Source organism: Mauremys mutica, chromosome 2, assembly GCF_020497125.1.
Source record: "Mauremys mutica isolate MM-2020 ecotype Southern chromosome 2, ASM2049712v1, whole genome shotgun sequence".
NCBI lineage: Eukaryota > Metazoa > Chordata > Testudines > Geoemydidae > Mauremys > Mauremys mutica.
Genome location: NC_059073.1, coordinates 253,797,281 through 253,819,403, shown reverse-complemented (window position 1 = coordinate 253,819,403; position 22,123 = coordinate 253,797,281). Strand labels below are relative to the sequence as shown.

The window sequence follows — 22,123 nt, the reverse complement described above, 5'->3', positions numbered from 1 at the left end:
GCACCTGAGGGTGGGTACTGGCAAGAATGGGCTCCTTAAGCTGCATGGTTCTGTTGGTATACATCAAGGGGATTTATGGAGTCTCTCAGCTACTATTTGGCTCCTGCTAAAGATCAAGAAAGGATTTCTATAATAGATTTGAGCTTTCTGTCCGTCTCCATCTCCTGACTTCAGTGAAGAATATCTGATGGTGTTACCAGCTCCTCTATCTGAAGAGGAAGAAGAATTAGCCCCACAGATGGACTAGCAGCAGCTAGTAACAGAGCCGGACTCTTCTGGTCAGAATGTGGGCATCGCTTCTGCTTTGTCTTTCTCTGAGGATGCCCTACAGTTTTGTGAATTAGTAGATAGGATTGATGGTACCTCTAAAACTACCTTCTGTGGCAATGGAAAGAATTCTCCCATCCAGTTTTTGACATTTTGAAAGCCTCTTCACAGACCAGAATTTCTTTACCCATATTGGATGGGCTGTTGTCATGGCCAAAGCTGTTTGGTCTACTCCAGCAGTTTGTTAGCCCATTTTGTAAAAAGCTGTTAAGTTTTATACCGCCTGTCCTATGAAGAGTTGTTCTTATTTTCACTACATGCAGCTCAGCCCTAACTTGTTCATAGTAGCAGCGGCTATCGACAGATGCCACATTCCATGTTATTTGTCAAGGACTGTAAAGATTGTATACTTTAGGACAAAAGGTTTTTTCTTTATCTTCTCTGAGTATTATGTCCTGTTATCAGTTTCACCTACAAGAAAAGGTGGTGACCTTTATTCAAGTGCTATCAGAAGATCAGCATAAACTGGTGAATGATATTTTAACTGGCAGACAGAACATAGTGAAACATGCTCTCAGAGCAGAGGTCCACAGTCTGTGAGGTGCGCTTCCCTAGGGGGGTGCAGAGGAACATTGCGGGGGGGCGTGGCCCAGGCATAGGCATGGGAACTAGAGGTACGGGGATGTAGGTTTTACACAGGGTCCCAGCTGCCGGCACCATGCCCAGGGTCTTGGCTGTGGCCCCAGCCTCAGCCCTCTTAACCCTGACTGATTTCCCCACCACCAGAGACACAGCCCTGCTTCCAGCCTCAGCTCTGGGGCAGGGGCGGACGGGGGTAAGGGGTTGGCTTTCAGCACCCCCACTATTAAAAGTGTGTTGCAGCGCCACTGACCGAGGGCCCCAGCTGCCGGTTCTCTTACCCCACCCTTATCCCCAGTTCTCTGGTGGGTGTGGACAGGAGTATGGAGGGGGCATGAGGTAAAAAGTTTGGGGACCACTGTCTTACAGTATCATTTGATGCTTCATACTCTTTGACTAAAGCAACAGCATCTATTATTAGCTTAAGAAGACATGGCGGGTTAAGATCTGCTCTTCCCAGTGAAACAGGTTCAGAATAGAGGACTTTCCCTTTGAAGGGGAGACTCTATTTAGCAATCAAACAGATGAACCACTGGAGAAGCTAAAAGAATACATGTCTACTGCCCAGTTCCTTAAGTTAATTCCTTCTGCTGAGAGAAGAACATCTGCCCCTACATTTTGAGATACCATAGTTGATCTTATCTGACATCATAATCATCTTACTATTACACTTTCAGTAGCAACAAAGAGGCAACTGTCACTCTGAGCTAGTTTTTTCAGCTTTGTCTGAGTGCCTTTGCTCCAGACATTGGGCGAACCAGTTTGTGAGGTGTGCTATACGTTAGATTTCTGTATTGTTTTTAGCTAGACTTGTCTGTATAATGATTTGTATGACATGGAAGATGTATTTGTGCTCCATGTTGCATCCCCACACCTCTCCTTACTGCAAGTTTGAATATTTTTAGCCATTTAAAAATATGTAAAGGTTTAAGACTTCTGGAAAAGCCCACTTTGACTATTTCTTCAGAACAGTTTTTTAATTTGATAAAGGAATTTCTTTAACAAAAGTAAGCTTCTAAATTGACTGCAGGAACAGTCTCCCTCTGAGGAGCAATTTTTAGAAAGTGTATATTTTGGTGTTTGGTGAGGGAGGGAGAGGAGGAATGAAAAAATTGTATTTGAGCCTCTTGGAAATCTTGTGAAACTATTGTTATTAAACCTTAATTTTAGATCAGAACCATGTTTAATCTTATCTATTTCTAATCTATGTTGTGATCTTTATATTTGAGTTTTAGAAAGCTATATGGCTACATAGGGACTTTTCTGAATGTTGATTTCTAAAGTGTTCATCTGTTCCTGCAACTCATCACTTGAAGTGTGCTTAAAAAAAAAATCTAATAATTATTGCAGTAATTGGTTGTGATGTTATAAACCATGCTATTCCCCCTCCCTCCATCTGCACCCTCACAGTAAAAAAATAACTAATTTAAAAAGCAGAATTAATAAGGTGTTTGCCAGTTGCTCTGATCACTTCCCTTATATGTACATCCTTTTCTCCATCCCTTTATCTGGTCTTTTAGGCCTGGAACTAGCAACCACTTACACAAATGCTTGCTTTTATGCATGTGAGTAGTTCTATTACAATCAGGTCAAGTATCTGTGTAAACGTTTGCGAAATCAGGACTTAAGGTAGCAAACCCATTAGGGTGGTGATTGATTGTTCGGAAAGAGCTGAGCATGCTTTGGGAATTTGTAATCTCAATAGTTTTAATGTGCAGAAAATGCAGCAATATATAAACAGAATTGTATCTAAAGGAATGTCTTTCTCCAACTTTCCATGCACAATTGGCAGCTCTTCAAAACCTTTGAGAAAAGGCAGACTAAGAACATACTCCCCTTTTCCCCCTGAACAATACAGAAAATATGGATATGTATAAAAACTACATCCTTCTAAAACAGAGGCAATAACTTTTCACTTTTTAAATAAATTAGTTGGTAATTTAATTTTAACAATCTAGATTCAGGATTTGTGATGGTATTTCAGTAACTGAAAACTGTACCCCACAATCTTTTTTTTTTTTTTAAATAATACTTCAATGATTTTGTTGGTAAAGAAGATCAAATTATATCTTATTAAGATTGAACTGTGTCACTGCCATTTCATTTTCTTGGTGTAACATGGTTACTGATTCTCTGTATTATGTCAGTTTCTGCCTGAAGGGAGAGGGATTGGATGGCAACTTTCCAGCTGTAATAGATTACACACCCTATCTGAAGTTCACCCAAAGGTACTTTTCATCCTGAAACCTCATCTTATTTTTCAGCTTCACTTGGTAGTTGGATATTTTGCCTTTTACTTATCTTTTTCAAGTTTATTTGGCTTCAAGTATGTTGAGACATTCTGCACTTGGTGACCAGTATGGGATGCTTAGCTTTTTATTGCTGTAATACTGCATGACTTATGACCTGTGAGCAGTCATGCTGAAATTTTAGTCTATACTCAGGTGTTTAATACTTATGCTAATTTTAAAGAGCGAAATTACTTTTATCACTGAACCTTAGACTTTTTAATTAGAGCTAATATCAGACTGTAGAGCAGCTGTAATCAATGCTTTTTTTCCTGTAGGAAGATATGCCAATTAAATTTTCCTTCCTACATGTATCTTTCTTCATAGTTAATGGCATTGTTCATATAAAGGTGAGAAAAATCACATCTGCACCTATATCTTGTTGACTTCTGTTGCATCTTGTAAAGTCTGTCTATATGTGGTATTTGTATTTAGCCCTTCAAAAATATCCTGTGGTTACCTGTATAATACCTAGGTCTCTTCAACCAATTTTTAAGTATATGGTTTAGCATAATGGTCCTGTTTTGACAAACAGCATTTAGTTAATATCTGTATCTGACTGAGAACAGTGAGGCCATCAGTAGCTCCACTCAGCACCTCAAAAGAGCATGGAAATAATGCTATAGATTTTGTTGCTAGATTTAACTGTTTTGAAAAACAGGTGGGCATTAAGATGTCCTCCCATGAAACATTGGATGTACTGTTGTTAAGACACATGGCTGAAAAATTAAAATTCTAATTCTTCTCTAGAGATGCAGATCTCTTTAGATTGGTTTTTTAATTGCCTAATTGCAAAGTTTAACTTAAACTACAAAAATATTTTTGACCCAGATCAGTAAAAGAATGGGAGCATTTCTTAAAAAGTGTCCACACACATCTTATCGAAAACCCTGTGTCTGTTCAGGGTCACCACTGTACTGATATAGTCTAAAAGCTTTAATGGACACCCATGTTTGTCACAGCAGGCCTGATTTGTCTTAAAATTAAAACAAATTTAGACCCTGTAGGTACTAGGGCAGTGATTCAAACACTTTTATGTTGATCCTTGATAATGAGGACTAAAAGATCCATAGGTAATGAGTGTGTTTATAGTAGCATGCCTTCAAGAAGTATACCAACAGTGAACTGTTTTAAATACCGGTACTATGATTTATAGTATTTACAATGCTAAATACTTCTAGAAGAAACATGAACAATAAGTGAATTATGCAGAACTCTCACAACTGAAAACTAGCTAAAAGTTTTTGATGTAGCAGCTGAAAACTTTGTAACAAGGAAAAAGGTAAAGGGAAAAGCTAAAATTCTTACCTTTCTGAGTTAATTGCTGCCTCCTCAATTTAGCATAGCAAGATCTTCCTTTTTGTGCTGCCCTAAAGAGCTGATGACTTCACAGACAGATTCACAACCACCAAAAGTAATGCCAGGAAATAGCTTTGTGTATGCTGAGCAACTAATGACTATCTTGTAAACTGTAGTTGTAATGTTTAATCCTACAGCTATTCCATTACTGTTTTTCTTAAAAAAACAAACAAAAAAAACAACCCCCCCCCAAAACAAAAACAAAACAAAAAAACCTTTGCATTTCATGTTTTAAGAGTAGCAGGTTTTCTATCAGTTAACTGTAATTTTCATTTGGTTTATAAATTTGGTTCTTCAGTTCTGATAGCATCAGCAGTGATGAAGAAGAGCTAAGGACTCTGGGGAGTAGCGGCAGTGAAAGCAGTACTCCGGAAAATATTGGACCTCCTTTCATCATGGATGAAAACAGTTGGTACAACAAATGCAAAAGGGTAGAACAGAAGTATCGACTCACCTTGGAGCAGAAGGTAAAAAAAAAAAACAGTTTGTGGAAGGGTGAGGGTGAGTGAGATTGAACTAATGTGTATTTATATGTCCAATATTATTGTCATTGAAAAGACATAGGATCCTGTAAACAAGAATTCTTCTAGTCATATATTTTTGTCAAAACATAACAAATATAGCTATTATTATGGGTCAGGTTAAATGTCATTGAAGTTGGTGGGTTGGACTAACACACTTTGCTTAAGATGGCGGTAAGAAACATTTATACTCCTTTTATAGCAGCTCCCAACCTAAAACAAGCATATGTGAGTCCACCCAGGAATTTGAATTTATGTGAGTGGAGGGCTTGGGTGGGGAATGTGGACAGAGAAGCAGAACCACACAGGAACAGATTTAGAAAACACATACAGTATGGACAAGAGGCTTGGAGCTGTAAGCAACGAAACTATCTCCTGAGTCTTGTCTCCTCTGTTCAAGGAAAACAGGACTTTGTATATTTCTTGTCAATAAACAAAATTGCATCAGAGGTACCTATTGAAGCACTGGGAATGGGCAGGTGTGGGCCTACCCATTACTAAAGGCCTCCCTCCTCAGCTTAAGGGGAAGAGCTATTGGACCTAGGCATCAACTAATTTTGGGGGACGACAAATGAAAAAATAAGGATGGAAATGAAGGTCACAAGGATAAAATCAGGGATCCAGAAGGGGCCAGTGAGCAGAGAACTCCGGACAGCACCCACTGGTCCTTGAAGCTGCCAGGGAAGCAGTGGACACAGCTCAGAGGAACTCTGCCTGGAGATGAGACTTCAAGAGGAATTGGAAATCGGCCTCACAGTTGCAAAGCACCTCCCTGTCAAGCTTCCTCCTCTGGGTATCAAAGGTTCCTGATATCAGTTTCTTCTCCTACCTGTAGCAACCTGCAAGATCCTGAATTTTTCGCTAGCTGCTCAGGCCAAACAGGGTAACACTACTTTATGTGTTCTTTGGCTTCCATATATCTCAATAGTGATAGGGCACATATCAATACTTAATCTGATAGTTTACATGAGGTCTCTTAACATCTAGACAGAATAAATAATAATACTTAGCACTTATATAGCCCCTTTTAATTAGAGGATTTCAAATTACTTTAAAATAGTCCCTATGATGTACAATAAGTGGTACAATAAGTAGGAATTTACTATATGCACTTTATTGGTGGATAAACTGAGGCACTGTTAACTCAATTGTCCAAAGTATCACATTGAATTGATGGCAGATCTGAAAATCTAATACAGAATGCCTGGCTCCCAGTTTCCATCTCTAGCCAGTAGACCGCATATAAGCTATTGGTTATAACTGGTATAGCTGCATGTCTTGGGACTGGCCTAGCTATCTGAGAGTTCCCGGTTTCATAACCCTTTGTCCTCTTCATCTGATGACTACATTCCACCTTAACAATTGAAGTGTTGACTAGTCAAGAAGGTTTGTGAGTTTTGGAGATAGAACTTTCGCAAAAGCTGGACCTAGACTATGGAACTTACTTCTGAAAGAGATAAGCATGACTATCAAACTAATCACTTAGAGAGAAATGCAAAACTAATTTCTTTGACTTAACTTTGCCTCAGATGCACAATACACACTTTGACTCTCACACAAACAAACATAAACAACAAAAAATATATAAACTAATCAAGCGATTTCTCCTTCAAACTGGAGAGGGCTAGAGAGAAAGGGAGAAGAGGTGTGGAAGGGAAGTGGGGGGGCAAAATATTTGAAGTCACTCGAATACTATGAAAAAGGCCATAAAAGTACCAGAATTAGGTAGCTTTTCAAAAACAAGACTTAATGCCAAAGGTTTGAAGCATATTCAGGTGGCTTGCTAGTATAGAATATATCCAAACCATTTTATAGCATAATATTTCAGCACTATTTCTAACATAGAATGCTACCCTCAAGAACTGGGCAGTAATACATTGGAACAGAGAAAAGAGACAAAAAGTGTGTGAGGGGGTGAGTGTAATTAAGGCTTAAAAAAAAGGAGAGAAGGATTGAAGGTGAGAGAGAGTGTTTGAAGTAATAAAACCCAGAAAAAAGAGGAAAGTGAAATAGTGGGACAGACAGATGGAAATAAAATTAAAGCTGATGAGAGAAACAAAGAAAAATTAAGGAGTGAAGGAAAAAGAAGAGGAATGCATAAGGGTAGTGTAACGGGGCTCGCTTACCATTCTGGTGCCTTCTCAGCCTGTTTTGAGAATTAGCTCTCTGGTTGAGTGCGCTCCCTTCGGGTGTGCATTGCTGCCATGATTCCCACTCTTGGCCCATGTCTCTCCAAGGACTGCGGTGCCCTCTTCAGCGACACAACCCTCCAGCCGTGCCACACACTGTGTTCCCTCCTTCCAGGTGACCTGCAGTCTGCTGTTCAGCCACTTCCTGCCAGTGGCAAACTGCAGTCCACGGTCTAGCCACCTCCCACGTGGCTCTGGCACCCTCTTTACCCTTGTATCGGGGCCTCAGTCTGCAACCCCCCAGCCGCCAGCCAGGAGCTGTGTCTGGCTTCCTCAGCCCTTGTTTGCAGCACTGCTCTGTCCAGGGTACTGGCAGTTCTCTTGGCCCTTCAGGGACACAGTCCTTCCTCCCTGTGCTCCCAGCAGAGAACTGCCTTTCTCTGCCTTGCAGCTCGTTTTTTATATAGGCCTACTTGCCCTGGATTGGCTGCTCCTCTCAGCCCTCCTCTGATTGCAGGGCTGGCTCCAGACCCCAGCGCGCCAAGCGCGCGCTTGGGGCGGTGTGCCACGGGAGGGCGGCAGGCGGCTCCGGTGGACCTCCTGCAGACGTGCCTGCGGACGGTCCACTGGTCCCGTGGCTTCGGTGGAGCATCCGCAGGCGTGCCTGCGGGATGTCCACTGGAGCCGCGGGACCAGCGGACCCTCCGCAGGCACATCTGCAGGAGGTCCACCGGAGCCGCGGGACCGGCGACTGCCAGAGCGCCCCCCGCGGCGTGCCGCCCTGCTTGGGGCGGTGCAATTCCTAGAGCCGCCCCGTCTGATTGGCTGCCTCCAGCTCAGCCTCACTAGGGCTGCTTTTAACCCCTTTTTGCCAGTGAGGGCAGCTGTCCCATCACAGGGAGACCTACTATGTTATTAAAAAAATCTGCTTAATGGCTTCATTTAATAGAATATTTAATGCCAAAATTTTAAATAAAACTCTAGAAAAGTAAAGTATGGGAAATAATAAAATGTATAGGGGTGGGTGGAGTGTGGATGGTCTGGGGAAGGAAAACCATAGGGCTATACCTGCTCCACTAAGCACTCCCTTAGCGGATGAAAAGGAGAGGGATAAAGGTGAATGTTCATATTCCAAATGCTAGAGTCCCAGCCCAATCCACAGATTCTCCACCTCAAAGCCTGGTTCCTCTGTGGTTCCGGGATTCAGAAATAATCTGCTCAGACACTATTAAACAGATACTCTTGAATAGCCGGCACAACACAACTAGATGTGCTTACCTTCACAAATGGACTAGGGTCCAGTGCTGGTGCGCCTCTCATCAGGTTGATGCCCACATGGGTGATGGCTGCCAAATGCACATGAATAGAGCTGGTGGATAATCCCAATTGCTTAAAGTCTCTCATCACTGCCACTTAGCCTGGACTATATTTTAGACTTTAAGCAATTGGGATTATCCACCAGCTCTATTCATGTGCATTTGGCAGCCATCACCACTTTTCACTGCCATCTTCACACACCCACTCACAAAACGTTTCCAAAAATCTTTATCCTCACACATGAGAACAGACCCTGGCCTCATCCTGTGCTCAATTACTAGACCGCCATTTGAACCAGTGGCAACATGTTCCTAAGTTCACTTATCAATGAAAATGGCCTTTTCTTGTCACTATCACCTCTGCCTGATGGGTCAGTGAAATTGGGGTCCTTATGGTATATCCCCCATATGCACTTTTTCATAAAGACAAAGTTACATGCCATCCACATCCCAAAATGTTGCCTAAGGTTCCATCATCTTTCTATCTTAATCAACCTACCCATCTTCCTTGCTTTTTCCCGAATCCTCAAAGCAACCAGGCAGCACTGCACACCTGGGACATCAGGCGAGCATTAGTCTTCTGTGTGGACAGAACTAAACCTTTTAGAAAATCACCATATTTGTTCCTTTCAGCAGCTGAAAGATGCAAAGTCTCAGCCATCTCTAAACAACATCTGTCCAACTGGATCTCGCTGTGTATACATCTGTCCTAACAACTACACAATTTGCAACCTCCTACTGCAATTAGAGGACGTTCCACTGCCTCGCTTTCCACCTCCAATGCTTTTCTCAATAATGTCCTCATTGATGACCTTTGCAAAATGGCCACCTGGGCATCACCTGATACTGGCCCATCACTGTGATGGATTCACCCTGCAGTGCCACCTGGAACTGGGGTACCACTGAGCCCTCTGACTCACCGGCCTGGTCTCCCTCTCACACTGTGCTGCAGTGGCAAGCTGCAGACGCGCTCCTAGTTCTATACTTCCACCAGCATTCACACATGTAGGGACACACCCAGCTGCAGTTACATGTAGGCTGACCAGCCACTGCATAAACCAGTGATAGAGAGGCTACAGCCAAAATAACCACCAGCTTCCCAGCCTAGGACCCCAGAGCTGTACCGTCCTGCCCTCATCAAACCCTGATCAGTATGAATTTATTGTCCAGTTTGCTTCCCCCTCAATGTGGAGAGGAAATTCAACAGCCTTTGCCCTTGAGCTAAGATTTCCAAGCACTTAATTCAAACTCACGGGTTTAGATAAAGCAGAAACAAGTTTATTAAGTACAAAAGATAGATTTTAAGTGATTATAAGGGATAGCAAACAGATCAAAGCAGATTACCTAGCAAATAAACAAAAACGCAAACTAAGCTTAATATACTAGATAGACTGGATATGAATTAGCAGTTTGTCACCCTGACTGATGATATAGGCAGGCTTGCAGATTCTTAAGGGACAAGCTGCAGTTGCTTTGCAGTTTGGGATCCCCAGGTTTCAATACACAGGCTAGAAATCCCTTTAGCTTCAGTTCAGCATTTCCCCCAGTTCAAGTCTTTGTTCCTTACGTGTTTCCAGGAGTTCTCTTGTGTGGGGAGTGAAAAACAATGTCACTCCCTGCCTTATATAGCTTTAGCATAGGGCGGGAACCCTTTGTTCCAAACTCAGTTCTCAGACCAGCCTGTGGAAAAACACAGGCCCCCAAAATGGAGTCCAGAGTCATGTTGGGTGGTCACATGCCCTTGCAGAGTCATAGCAGCCATTGCTTACAGGCTGGCTGAAACATCCACAGGAAGGCTCACCAGGTAGGGGATAAGCTTCTCTTAAGGCCTATTGTTTTCCATAATGGCCCATTACCCTAAATGGGTCCTTCCCTACCAGCTATTTAGACTGGAAGCATTTTGCCTAGTGGGTGTCACCCAGGTGTGACTACATGTGAAATACAGATACATAGTCAATATTCATTCCATTAGAAACAAAAATGATACATGCATACAAATAGGATAATCATATCCAGGAAATCATAACTTTTCCAATGACTCCTTACATGCCCTGTTTTGTACAAAATTGCATTATAATTATTGCATAATCATATCTTAATATCACTATGAAGAATATGGGATGCAGTGTCACAATCACTACGCCATGTCTTGTGATGCCACAGCTGACGCTCTCCTGGGACATACAGTCCCATCATCTGCAGTAAACGCTCCTCCAAAGCCTCAGCCTTCCAATTAGGGGCACCGCTTTAGAGTCATCTACAGTGGAGAGCACCCATAGGGATGTCACTCGAAGAAGAGAAGTTTGCTCACCCTATGCAGTAACTGAGGTTCTTCAAGATATGTCCCCCTATGAGTGCTCCACTACCTATCCTCCTCTCTGGTTTGGAGCTGACACATGAGCTCTGTGGCAGAGAAGGAACTGAGGGGTGGTCGGACCACACAGTGCTAGATATATGTCCTGCTCGTGGCGCGAGAGTGTGGTCCGACATGCACTGCTGATGAAGATCTCTGATTCCAGGCACAGGGGGCGCTGCCGCACCTACGGTAGAGCACTCATAGGGACACACATCTCAAAGAACCTCAGTTACTGCACAGGGTGAGTAACCGTCTCCGCTTGTGTTTTCCTGCCCTACCTTATATTTGTATATTGAATATTCATTACAAGTGATAAATATTTAACTTTTTTATTGCTGTTTTCATGTTTAATTTGGTACTATGAAACTTTTCTTTCGTTTCAATTCTTTTTGTAGAAGTTGAATTGCAAATATTTTATGTCAGATCCCATCGACTTGCTGTGTAGCTAGATTCTGGTTCTTTTATATACCTTCAGTGACTTTGGCAACTGTTACTTAAGTAATAGAGTTGTAATCAATTTCTGGGGAGGATTTTTTTTTCTCCTTCCAGCGTTCATCCATCAGTCACAGTTTCTTGGTCATTTTATCTAATTTATCTCTTCCTCCATTTGCTGCTTCCACTTCATGGAACATGGATTGCTTGTTCAAACAAGCATTAATAACCCATAAGATGCTCTCATATTGTGTCAGGGACTACTATGCTCCAATTAAGTGTTATGTTCATGTCCGCTCACTGTACTGTTAAAATAAAATAAAAAATAAACAGGAATACTCTGTCCTATGCCAGCAAAATATCAGCATATTAATTTGTAACTTTTTTGTTCTTTGAGTAGTGTCCCTACGAGTGCTCCATTTTAGGTGTGTTTGATTGGAGATTTCTCATAAGAATATCCATAGGGCCTGCACATGCATGTTACTCAGTCTCATGCTCTCTGCCGTTGTTATACAGCACTGTGCAGGCAAACTGTCTTCAATTCCTTCTCAACCACCTCAGCCTGAGTTACCATTGCTGGAAGGCAATCCTGGTAAGTGACAGACACTCCAGGTGCATCTGTTGTCTCAGGGAATCTCATATTTCCCAAAAGTGCAACTTCTGTCTGGCATTAAAATCTAGAGCCAGAAAACCAGGGAGATCAAACTTCGACTTCTTATTGCTGCTCTTGGTCTCTGACCCAGGCCAAAGGTCCCCACCCTACCCTCACTACACTGGTCTCCGAGTAAGTTGTCTTCCTCCACTGTCTCTGAGCCACACTCCTCAAGGATATCTAGGAGGAAGACCCAAGATTCTTCTTCGAGTGCTGTCCCTGTGGGTGCTCCACTCTAGGTGACGGTGCGTCCCGGCGCCGTTGATCGGAGATTTTCGGTAGCAGTGCCTGGTTGGGGCGCACGCACCCAGATGGTATCTCCCGTCTAGTTGGAATCTTCCTGAGTGCGTGCGCCCCACACCCTCCTCAGTTCCTTCTCAACCGTCCTCGGCCGAAGACGGATCCCGGGGCAGTGCTGCCTTCTCTTCCCTGGTATCTATAGGAAACAGTAACAAAGAACATAGAAATAATTATTAGTTACATCCCAGTTGTTTCCCTTCCTTTAGTGTAGTTACATAGTTAGTTACTTAGTTTAAAAAAAAAAATCCTTCAGGCTTGTCTCCCGTTGAGACACTCTCCTCGGCCATCTCTAATTCATAATGCCAGGAGCTTCAGGATTCAAAAGATGCATCTCCTGCCAGGACTCCATGCCATGGACAGATGGGCACTCATACTGTGTGAGGTGCCTCGGGGACACCCACGTCCCTGTGAAGTGCCTCCATTGCGTGAGCCTCGTTAAGAGCTCGTCACGACAGGGACCTGCGGCTCAAAATACTGATGATGGAAAAATCCTTACAGCCACTTTCGGAGACGGGAAAGGTTAAACCCGCTCCGACACGCTCCCCAGCCAGATCGGAACCGGTGGGCAGCGTTGCTTCACCCTTCCTGGAGCGGAGGCAAGAAGCAGAACAGTCTCACAGGAGAGACTTTAACAAGGGTAGGGGGTCTCCCACGAGATCCCTACCCTCTGTGCTGACAGCACCAAAGGCAGGTGCCTCAGCTTTTCTAATGCCTCAGCCGTGGCTCGGACAGAGCGCAGAGGCAGGGACCTGACCTCCTGTGTCAGGAAGGTCCTTGTGGCTCTGGTCCCCTCGGCACCGCAAACGGCCGTGGTGCCGGCAGCACCCGCCTCCCGGGCACCGCAAATGGCCGCGGCGCCAGCAGCGTGCTGCTCCCGGGCACCGCAAATGGCCGCGGCGCCAGCAGCGTGCTGCTCCCGGGCACTACAAACGGCCGCGGTGCCAGCAGCGCGCTGCTCCTCGGCGCCGGCTGTGCGCCTCTCCTGGGCACCGCAAACGGCCACGGTGCCAGCAGCGCAATCCTTCCCTGCAGGGAGAAGAATGTTGGTATGGAGCCTATCTTCCACCCGGACTCCAGTAGCAGACCCCCTGCAGGACACCTCCAAGCAGTCTGCAGCACTATTGTCACTTTCACTCTCCTGCTAAGGAGCTAGAGCAGAGAGCAGGCTCAACTCAGCCCAGGGAGCAGGAGCAACAGTTTCTCACTTAATGTGAGCTTTCGGTGCCACCTGAGCCTCACTCTCCGCTCCTAGATACATAGGGCTAATATTTTTTCTGAACTGCCGTTCTCTCCAACTGAACTGGTTTTCACTGACCATGAACTTGATTTACAGCAGCAAGTGGAGTTCTCCACTCCTGCTTCTCCTCCACAGGCACCTCTGCCACCTCAGGTCATGGTTCAAGGCCACCAGCCTCAGTTTCCCCATTTCGCCCCCCCAGGGGCGACACTTGGGTTCTCCTATGTTATGCCTTGGCCTCAATGGTACCCTTGACAATCATCCTCCTTCTGTGCCTCAAACTCCTGCTCCATCCACTTCTAAGGAGCCTGAGCCCCCTCCTGAGTATGCAAGTTATGCGACTCCTAACTCTCCATTAGCCCTGGATGGAGCCCTCCTCCCTCCGTCTCCACGGGCCGTGAACAACTGTAAACAATTTCAAGAACTTTTCAGGAGGGTGGCACTCAATCAAGATATCCCCTTTCAAGAGGTTCAGGAGACGCAACACAGACTCCTCAGAATCCTTCAACAGTCTGCACCCTCAAAAATCGCACTCCCTATAAACGAAGCACTCCTGGAGCTGGTTGACACTTCTGGCAAACCCCACCGTCTTTAGTACCAACTTGCAAAAAGGCCGAACGTAAATACTATGTCCCTGCTAAAGACGCTGACTTCCTATTCCTCATCCACCACCCAACTCCCTGGTCATGGATGCAGTTGCACAGAGGATGAAACAGTCATAATATCAACCCACCCCGCAAGACAAGGACCTTAGATGCCTTGACGTCTTGGGCTGCAAGGTTTATACGTCCTCCACACTACAATTCAGAATTGCAAACTATTCTGCACCCCTCTTCAGTTACGACTTTGATATTTACAATAAACTTTTGAATTTGCCTCCTACATTCCAGAGGATAGGAGAGCGGACTTCAAATCAATCCTGACTGAGAACCAACTGATTTCTAGAACGGCCCTACAGGCATCTCTAGACATGGCAGACACAGCAGTCCATACAACTGCAACTGCTGTGGTTATGCGCAGATCCTCATGGCTCTCTGGTCTGCAGTTCTTTGGGGATGCCAGATGCAAAGTGAAGGATCTCCCTTTTGATAAGGACAAACTTTCTCCTACCCTCCTACCCTTCCCCGTCCCTCCTCAGGGACCCTTCTCACGACCACTTACTTCGCACAGAAGTGGCGCATCTTCTACAACTAGGTGCAGAGGAACCTGTGCCACCGCAAAATCAAGGGACAGGTTTCTACTCCCGTTACTTTCTAACTCAGAAAAAGACTGGAGGATGGAGGCCTATACTAGATCTACACCGACTGAACAAATTCATGAGGATACAAAGATTCAAGATGGTCACACTGGGCACAATAATACCTACACTGGATCAAGGGGACTGGTTCACAGCTCTCGACCTACAGGATGCTTACTTTCATATATCAATCCATCCAGTTCACAGACGCTTTCTACGATTCACAATCGGTCACGACCATTTTCAATACAGAGTTCTTCCTTTCGGACCCGCCACAGCACCAAGAGTTTTTCCAAGACTCTAGCCATAGACGTGGCTCATCTCCGCAAACACGGGGTCACGCTGTTCCCCTATCTGGACCATTGCCTCATCAAGGGCAATTCCTATGGCGAGACACTTCAAGCTACCCGTTTTGCCATCTCCCTCTTTCACAGCCTAGGCCTCCAAATAAACATCCAAAAATCCACCCTGACACCTGAACAACAGATCGAGTTCATCGGAGCTCATCTCGACTCAATCCAGAGCAGGGCCTCGCTCCCATATCACAGATTCCTCGCTATCACGCAGCTCAAACGTACGCTCTTTATTCATCCCAGGGCACAGGCAAAACTCTGCCTACAGCTTCTTGGTCACAAGACAGCCACCACCTTCGTGGTTCACCACGCCAGGCTACACATGAGATGTCTCCAGGGCTGGCTCAATTCCAATTCCAAACCCAACAGACACACCTTACGAATGCTGCTAACTCCTCCTCCCAATGTTATAGCTTCCCAACATTGATAAACAACTCCAGAAAACCTCTGCACAGGGGTTTCCTCCGGCAATGTTCCCCAACGCTCATGCTCACCACGGACGCTTCCCTGATTGATTGGGGAGCGCATCTAGGGGAACAGAGGGCACAAGCCCGGTAGTCCGCATCAGAGATGCACCTACACATAAATCTCTTAGAGCTCAGAGCAGTGAGGCGAGCATGCCTTCACTCTTCCTCTCATAAAGAACAAATCTCTTCGGGCATTAAGAGACAACACAGCATGCATGTACTACATAAACAGACAAGGGGGAGCCTGATCACATTCCCTTTGCAGGGGAGCCATTAAACTATGGAACTGGTGCATACAACATCGAATACAGATCATACCTTCCTACCTACCAGACTGCCACAACACTACTGCCGACGCACTCAGCAGGCACTTCTTGACACAACGCGAATGGGAACTGTACCCCGCAGTACTCCAACAACTCTTCTCCCTCTGGGGCACCCCGTCAATAGATCTCTTTGCCACAACCCAGAATCGAAAATGTTCCCTTTTGCTCTAGAGTGAGACTCGGGACTGCATCCCTAGGAGATGCAATCCTCATACCATGGAACAGCTCCCTCCTGTACGCCTTCCACCAATCCCTCTGTTACACAGGGTTCTTCGGAATATTGTGGACGACAAGACCCAGGTCATCCTAATTGCCCCAGCTTGACCAAGACAGATGTGGTATCCCTACCTACTCTGCATGTCCTCCCGTCACCCACGGGCTCTCCCCAACGGGCCAGAACACATTTCCCAGGACAACGGACGGGTCCTTCGCCCCCAGCTCCAAAAGCTCCACCTCACAGCCTGGTTCCTTCATGGTTCCAAACCCATGAACTAGCCTGTTCCGAGCAAGTCTAATATGTCCTCCTACACAGTAGGAGAGACTCCACTCGTAAAACCTACCTGCAGAAGGAGAAGCGTTTCACCCTCTGGTGCTCACGTAATCATTTAGCACCCAATAACGTGACCCTCCCTAACATTCTAGACTACCTCCTGAATCTAAAACAGGACAGAGTTTCGCTCAGCTCCATCAAAGTGCACCTGACAGCTCTTACCACCTTCCATGACCTATTAGACAGTTATTCATTCTTTACCCACACTACCATAAAACGCTTTCTAATGGGCCTGAAAAATCTCTACCCTGAAATTTACCCAACAGCGGCTGCATGGAATCTTAACCTCGTTCTTCATGCTCTCATGAAACCTCTATTTGAGGCCTTGGTTACCTCTCGTCTCCATACGTCCATGAAGGTGCATTTCTTAGTTGCCATAACATCAGCAGGGAGAGTTGGTTAAATGAGCGCCCTGGTGGCCCACCCTCCCTACACAATCTTCTCCAAAGACAAAGTCACTTTGAGACCACATCCTAAATTTCTTCCTAACGTAGTATCGACCTTCCACCTCAACCAACCTATATACTTACCTACTTTCTATCCCAAACCTCACAAGACTCCGCAAGAGGCAACCCTGCATACTCTCAACCTCAGGCGAGCAATCGCCTTTTATTTAGACAGGACTAAACCATTTCATAAGTCGCCATGACTCTTCGTTTCCATTACCGAAAGATCGAAAGGGACGGCTATCTATAAACAACGTCTATCCAAGTGGATCTCTGACTGCATCAGATCCTGTTACCGTGCAAAGAACCTTCAACCGCCCGACGACATTAGAACTCATTCCACTAGAGCCATGTCGGCATCCATTGCCTTCTTACACAACATTCCCATTCCTGATATCTGCAAAGCGGCTACATGGTCATCTGAACACACGTTTGCAAAACACTATGCTCTAACGCAAGACACCACGGCAGACACAATAGTAGGTCATACAGTACTATCTTCAGTACTCCCTGCCGTATCTCCAAAGTCCCACCAGCCATAGTGGGTACTGCTACACATTCACCTAGAGTGGAGCACCCACAGGGACAGCACACGAAGAAGAAGAGAAAGTTACTCACCTTGCAGTAACTGAGGTTCTTTGAGATGTGTGTCCCTGTGGGTGCTCCACTCCCCGCCCTCCTCCCCTCTACTTTGGAGCACTGTGATGACTCTCCACGGTAGAGAAGAAACTGAGGAGGGTGTGGGGCGCACGCACTCAGAAAGATTCCAACTAGACGGGAGATACCATCTGGGTGCGTGCGCCCCAACCAGGCACTGCTACCGAAAATCTTCGATCAACGGCGCCGGGACGCACCGTCACCTAGAGTGGAGCACCCACAGGGACACACATCTCGAAGAACCTCAGTTACTGCAAGGTGAGTAACTTTCTCTTCCTCCCATAAGACTCCTGAAGACCATCTCCCAAGTTCTGCAGGAAGGGATTCAACCTTGAAGAAGTTGCAGTCTCTGCTGACTCCAGCCACTTTGGCACCCATTGCTCTCTGATCTAGTACCCATGAGGCTGCTGGTTTCTCTGGTACTGAGGGCACTGTTAGACCTAAGGACTGTAAAGTCTTTGATTCTGAGAAGTCATCGGTACCATCAGCAAAACAATCCAGCAAGCAAAGCTCTATCTGTTCTCACTTGGTACCAAAGAAGCTCGCTCAGGCTCCACCTGGACTCCCCACGGAGTGGTCGAGATTCACAGTACTGTCATTTCTCTCAGCCACAATCACTTTGGCACAGGCCATGAACATGGTACCAACACTCTCAGTACTGCAGGAGTTTCAATTTCCCCGAGACTTTGCTGTATCTGAGACACAGCAACTACTTTACAATTGAGAATAGCCAACTACCGGGCACTATTGGTGAAATACAGTCATACAAATTATACCAAGTTGAACTCTTTTATTAAGCACCTACCCACTGATATTATTGTGGAAGGCCATCTGCTCACAATATATTTGTAGGTCTCCCTCAACACTGCTGATACTGCCACCTGTTCGATCACTACAGAAGTAGTTATGAGATGGGCCTCCTGGCTCCAGCTCTTAGGATATCCAAAGGAGGTCCAAAATATGATTGAAGACCTACATTTTGATTTTATTTAACTGTTCACTGACAGCATGAATGAATCTCTGCACCTATTAAAAGACTCCAGGATACTTTTGTGTTCTCTCAGGATCTATACACCTGCCCAGAAGAGAAAGTTTAGCAAGTCCCAGATGGCGCAGAGATCCCATCCCGCCCAATTCTTGAGTTCCCAGAGATCATACAAACCTCAACATAAGAGACAGGTTCCAGAGAAGAAAACCACTTGCTTCTCAACCTTTAATCTCACAGACTTCCATCTCCAAGCACAAATTTTGGAAGGTTGGTTGAGATCCTGAGTTACCATTCCCATTCTTACCAGCTGCATCGATTCATCTGCCTTCTTTCCTTCAGTGGCCACCTTTACCGCTTCCAGTGGGCATGGACAAGTGAGTTTTGGAGATCATCTCTACAGGGCATTCCATCCACTTTACTTGTCTTCCACCTGTCAGCCCCTTCTTCCCCATCCATCTTCAACCACTCCTCTCACAAGAATCTGCTATGACAAGAAATAGACGCTCTCAATTACTCTTGGGAGCTCTATAACCAGTTCCCATGTGGCACAGAGGGAAGGGGTTTTATTCCAGGTATTTCCTGCTTCAAAAAAAGAAGAGTGGTTGGAGACCCATCCTAGATTTAAGGCTGCTCAACACCTTTTTTGAAGACACACAAATTAAAAATGGTGACACTTGCAGCAATAATTCTGTCACTGGACCTAGGGGATTGGTTCTCAGCCCTCGACCTTCAGGACACACATTTCCGTATATTGAGCCATCCATCTCATAAATGATTCCTATGTTTTACTGTCAATCTGGACCATTTTCAATATTGGGTGCTCCCTTTCAGCCTATCATCTGCCTTAAGATCTTTTTGGGTCATGTCAGTAGTAGTGGCACACCTCCACAGAAAACACTGCTGTTTGTATACCTTTAAAGGTCTCTGTAAAAGACTGTTTGTGTGAATGAGGAATGTATGTATCAGAAAAATATAAGGTGTGAAGACCATTGTTATAGCCAGATGATCAAGGAAGGAGGAGTGAAAAAACTTAACGACACCAGAGAACCATCAACACCCACCCATAATTAAGGCAGGGCAGTTTGATGACCCTGAGGTGGAGGCTGGCATCCCTAAAGACAAGACAATTGATTTAAATCAAAACCAGGACACACTAACCGTCTCAGAGGTGTTTTGGAATGTTAACATCAAAAGATAACACCAATTAAGAAGTAACCGGTCACAAACTGACACAGCAAAATCCATAGACTTCAACAACAACAAAAACTATAAGAAAAGGGTGCCAAGCTATGGGACTTAGAGTTCATCTTGCCACAACTCCAGGAGCATCGAATCATGACTGACAGAGCCTGGCTCCCCTCTGTGACCAATCTAGCTGGGCACTAGATCGATCCAGACTCTGGACTGGTAACTATAAACAGCAACTGGCAGGACTGTGTAATCCTGCTCCTACACAAGCTTTTACCAAAAATATCTTCCGAGTTCTATATTAACCAACCCATTCATCTTCTGGTCCTCCACGCTAAACGTCACCTAAGCAAAGAGGTGCTGCTATATACTTCATGTCAGGGGAGCCCTGGACTGCTATCTTGATAGGACTAAACCTTTCAGAAAGACTGCCAAATTATTTGTCTTGATTGCAGACAGATCAAAAGGGTCTCTGGTCTCTAAACAAAGACTTTCCAACTGGCTATCTGACTACATTAGTTTTTGCTACCAGTCTTGTAATATCCAAGCACCCTCAAACAAACACACACTCTCTCATTCTAAACCACTACAGCCTTTCACAATAATGTTCCCATCACTGAAATATGTAGAGCCATGACTTAGACCTCTATACATATGTTTGCTGAGTATTATGCAATAACTCATGACCTAAGTTGCCTGTAAGCTGCTTAGCTGCCTATTTAGCGCCGTGCAGGCACTCAGGGAACCCACCCAGGACCTGCTGCAGACGGAGAAGGGGTGTCCCTCCTTCCAACCTGCCATGGCCAGGGTGCTCCTCCCCCGGTTCCAACTGTACCCAGGCTGCCAGAATGGCCCTGGCCCAGACCCAGCTGTGGCCAGGGCGGCCCTCCCCTGGCCCGGTCCTGCTGGTCCGGGGGAGTGGTGTCTATCCTGCATCTCCAGTCCCAGAGCTGCTGGGGCGGGGAGAGGTGCCTCTCCACCCTGCCCCGCCCCAGCCCCGGTGCTGCTGTGGGGAGAGAGAGAGCTGGGGAGGGAGTCCTCTCTCCCTGTCATAGCCCTGGAGTACTCTCCTGCACCCTAAACCCCTCATCCCTGGTCTCCCCTCAGAGCCTGCACCCCCAGCTGGAGCCCTCACCCCCTGCACCCAATCCTCTGCCCCAGCCCCAGCCCTGAGCCCCTCATCCCTGGCCTCACCCCAGAGCCTGCACCCCCAGCCGGAGCCCTCACCCCCTGTACCCCAACCCTCTGACCCAGCCCTGAGCACCATCCCACACTCCGAACTCCTCAGCCCCACCCCCACCACATGAATTTTGTTATGTGTACCAATATGAAGGTGATGTGTCACACATCACCTCCATATTGGTGCACATAACAAAATTCATTCCACGTGGGTGAGAAAAATTAGAGGGAACGCTGCACATGACTGCTTCCAATGCTGTGTTTGGCTCAACTATATTTTCTTCAATATTGGAGTCAATGTTGAAGCCCCCTCCTCCTTAGAGGAAACTGCTAGTTAGTTATCTAGACTTGAGCACCCATAGGGACACTACTTCAAGAAAAAGAAATGGTTACTCACTCTGTGCAGGTTACTCACTGTGTGCAGTAACTGGCTCTTTGAGATTTGTCCTCCTTTAGATGCCTCATTAACTGTCTTCCTTCCCCTTTCCTTTGGCATTCTCTGCTGTGGAGCTTTGCAGTACAGAAGGAACTGAGGTTGGTTCATTCGTGCAGTGCTATATAACAATGGCAGGGAGCACGAAATTGTGTAATACACATGCATGGGCTTAATAGATACTGCTATTCGAAATCTCCGATCAAAGGTGCAGGGGATGCCAGTGCACCTGGAGTGGAGCACCCATATGGACACACATGTCAAAGAACCACAGTTACTGCATACAGTGAGTAACCATTTCTTATTCTCTAAAGGTTTTTGTTTATTTCTGCATTTTCAGGGTTATCTTGAAGAGCTAGTACGCCTTAGAGAAACCCAGCTGGCTGAATCTGTCTCACAAAACAAACTACTGCTACAGAGGATTGAAGATATGGATCTAGCCCATAAAATGGAGAAGGAACAGCTGGAGTACATAATTGTAGAGCTTCAGGACCAGCTGTAAGTTAGACACTGACGGAGAAACTTTGCTAGAGTAGTAACAATATCTCTCTGGTTTCCTGTATGATTTATATGAATTTCTGGTCCCATGAAAACAAGTAAGACTTAATCTTGAAGAAATTGAAGTAGTTCTCCTTTTTATAAATGTGGAATTATTTTTCATCAGCTGACAAATTTTATATTCAAAGACAGCTGCCCTGCAATAGTATAGAATTCTAAAATTGTAAGAAATTTTAAAAAGCAACTACTTAAAGATCTAAGACAGCTTAACTGAAAACAGTTATTCCTATTTCATCATACATTTT

General features: G+C 45.3%; 1 protein-coding gene across 4 annotated transcripts in view; it reads left to right on the top strand.

Annotated features, from left to right (window-relative positions):
- Nucleotides 1–22,123, top strand: part of RUNDC3B (RUN domain containing 3B) — a 159,160-nt gene that overhangs the window by 80,360 nt on the left and 56,677 nt on the right. For all 4 annotated transcript variants that reach the window (XM_045007000.1, XM_045006999.1, XM_045006998.1 and 1 more), the window contains exons 6-8: nucleotides 3,054–3,134; nucleotides 4,852–5,020; nucleotides 21,661–21,818. In XM_045007000.1, coding sequence (XP_044862935.1) covers nucleotides 3,054–3,134; nucleotides 4,852–5,020; nucleotides 21,661–21,818 — 408 coding nt within the window. The remainder of the gene's footprint in view (nucleotides 1–3,053; nucleotides 3,135–4,851; nucleotides 5,021–21,660; nucleotides 21,819–22,123) is intronic.